The sequence below is a fragment of the Nestor notabilis genome, unplaced genomic scaffold, assembly GCF_000696875.1.
Source record: "Nestor notabilis isolate BGI_N333 unplaced genomic scaffold, ASM69687v1 scaffold13472, whole genome shotgun sequence".
NCBI lineage: Eukaryota > Metazoa > Chordata > Aves > Psittaciformes > Psittacidae > Nestor > Nestor notabilis.
The window spans coordinates 17,939-20,847 of NW_009918791.1; the positions used below are offsets into that span (position 1 = coordinate 17,939).

General features: G+C 39.0%; 1 protein-coding gene across 1 annotated transcript in view; it reads left to right on the forward strand.

Annotated features, from left to right (window-relative positions):
* LOC104402117 (transmembrane gamma-carboxyglutamic acid protein 1-like) overlaps nucleotides 1-1,954 on the forward strand; it is a gene marked incomplete at its 3' end in the record, with an annotated part of 5,512 nt that extends 3,558 nt beyond the window's left edge. The window contains exon 3 of the mRNA XM_010009905.1: nucleotides 1,794-1,954. Within this exon, the coding sequence (XP_010008207.1) occupies nucleotides 1,794-1,954 (161 nt within the window). The remainder of the gene's footprint in view (nucleotides 1-1,793) is intronic.
* Between the last annotated feature and the right edge of the window lie 955 nt (nucleotides 1,955-2,909).

The window sequence follows — 2,909 nt, forward strand, 5'->3', positions numbered from 1 at the left end:
GTATAGAGGACTGGCAGTCCATCCCCATGCTTAGCTGCATGCTGGCTTCCTGATGTGAACATGTCCTTCAGCTCGTCATGTTAGGTGATCACTGAGACATGTTGAAAGAAACCAAGCTCTTCAGGTCTGGAGGGGAGTCAGGAGTGGTGTAGGAAATGTAAAGAAGCCATCCTTTATTCCTTTCCTTTTTGAAGAGATCCTTGCATATTAATTTGTATGTTATTTAGTTAGTGAACTTACACAATAGCAGATGCTCATGTGCTCACCTGTGGTGCTGCAGAAAACCAAAATTGTAATAGGTGCAGTTTTAGAGTTCTATGCCCTGAACCTCTGTCAGCACCATGAATAGTGTAATTGTGTGGTGCATGTATGTACCACATGTATTCAACTGAAAGTATGGGAGTGACCGGTGTTTTGGAGTTTAATCTTCAAATCTTCATTTAATCATTTGCAAAAGGAAAATGACTGTCTAACAATTCATAATAAAGTATAACACTGAGATCAAATGGAATTAAATGAAAGTAGATCACCCTAGTTATGGCAGTAGCCTCATTGCTGAAAAATGACACCACATCAATCTAAAGCAAAAGCATAGTGGTCATCTTTGTAGATTTGCTGCCATCCATTTTCAAAAGTGAAAATCAGATTAGCAAGGAAAAGAAAACACAGCTAACTGATTTGTATAATATTATAGATAAATCATGGCTTAAACCAGCTAGTTGCTGTCCTTAGCAGGTAGTGAGTTTGTCTTCCTAGTATATCAGTTGTCTCAGACTAGCTGTAAATGAACCAATGCAGAAATGATTGCACAAGTCAGGAAAGTGGTATGAGTGTATCAGCATGGCAGTGCACTGACTAATTAGCCCCTCTTGCTGACAGTGAGAGCCCAAGAACATGTCAGTGTTGCACTGACATGATGTTCTTGCTTTCTGACCTGAAATACATGGAGAATTTCTGCATCGTTCACTACCTCCTGGGTAATTCAGTCTGCTGGATTTTGGAGTGTGCCAGTTACTGCGTATTACTGTAAAAATCATTGGGTCAGGGAGTTCGAGGGAAAGCTGGAACGTCAGAAGAAAAGAGCTTCCAGCTCTCTTCTTGAACAGAAAACTAAAGAAAGCAAAAAAGGAATACCTGTGTCAGAACATTCATTGCCTTTTGGGGTTGTTTTATTTGATTCATTAAATAAGGTGAGGTTTTGTGTATGATTCAAGAAAATAGAAGGAGGCTACTTCCCCCACACCCCCAAAAGGGTCACTATTTCATGGTTGAGATTTCCAGAGTGAAGGAAGTAAGTCTGCTTCGAAGTTGCTTAAGAAAACTTACAGACTTAAACTTTGATAAATGCAGCTGTTCTGGTGTGTATGACTGGGTAATATTCATAAATATTTATATAAAAAACTTCAGACCATTCTGGCTATGATGCCTTCAGGCAGTTGAAAATATCCTTTTGGATGTTCACAAGCAGTATTTGTTTGTTCTGTGTCATCTTAGTTTAAGAAGTTGCTTGGACTGAGCATGTGCCTGTCTCTTCTGAGAACTCTTCTTAGGCACCGGCTTCAATCTTGTTTAAGCATACGTGACTGTGATGCTGAACTGAGGTCCATCACATTTGACACTTATAACAGTAACTACCCTAACTACTTACAATAGTGAACAAAACTAGGAAAGGCCTTTTGTCATACTCAATGAAGGGGAAAACTTTGAAAAAGCTATTTTGTTTCAGCAGTTCTAGCATGAGGTTTTGGATGTCTATTTTAGAAGTGACCTTTGTTGTGTCTCTCATTATTCAGTGTTCTTAACAGAGGACAAAGCCAATTCTGTGTTAAAAAGATACCCAAGAGCCAACACGTTCCTGGAAGAATTAAAGCAAGGTGACATAGAACATGAATGCAGAGAAGAAATCTGTAGCTATGAAGAAGCAAGAGAAGCATTTGAAAATGAGGAAAAAACGGTATGTTTTGGTGTGTATGTAAAGACGTCATTTATCTCACTCCTTCTGGAATAACTTGTTTATTAACTATGTCCACATGAAATGAGTGAGCAATTCAAAAAGCTTTCTGTTTAAAATACACCTTCAAATCCCAGCTGCTGGTGTAGCTGGCCAAAGTGTTTAATGCCCAGACTGTTAATAGTCTAAAATAAGGAAAGTCTAGTGTCCTTCTTCAAGCTAAAATCTGTATGCCCCCAGAGGGTATTGTTAAACAGCAGTCATCTAAAACATGGAAAGAACAATAATGTATGTTATGCAAGGGCAGTGATGCATTGACTTTATGGTGATGCATTGATGGGAATGAAGCAGATACTGCCCACACAAAATTATTGCATAAGTCTGATGGCTTCTGTAATTAATAGAAGCTTGTGGGCTAATGGCTCTGCAGCCAGTAGCTGCACATCATACCCAACATACCTTGTATTACTTCCCAACATATAGAAACAGCTTGCAGGTTTATGATGGTGGCATCTGACCTATTCAATACAATAGTCAAGAATTTTTATTTTTCTTTTTTTTTGAACTCAAAACAGACATGGATGAAATTAAGGCTGAATTTGAGGATAAGTCTGAAGTGAGAAACAGGTGCGAGAAAAAGTGACTCAGAAAACTTACCTTCAACAAACGCTTTTATCCCTTGTGTGTTTTTGCACAGGGAAATTATACTTGCAAGGTCAGTGGGTTAATGGGCAAAGTGGCACAGGGAGCATTGCAGATTTCTTCCAGAATTTACACAGATGATGCATTCCAGTCTGGTGATTTGGCTCTACATCAAAAGATCGCTGTGTGTAAAGGCATACTGAATGCTTTAAGTTCTTGGCATCTTTCTGCTGGAGGTCATAGCTGGGGAGATGGATAAGGCTGGAATAAGGACTTTCTAATTTGTTGAAATTAAGTAGTAAGACCTGCGGTGTCT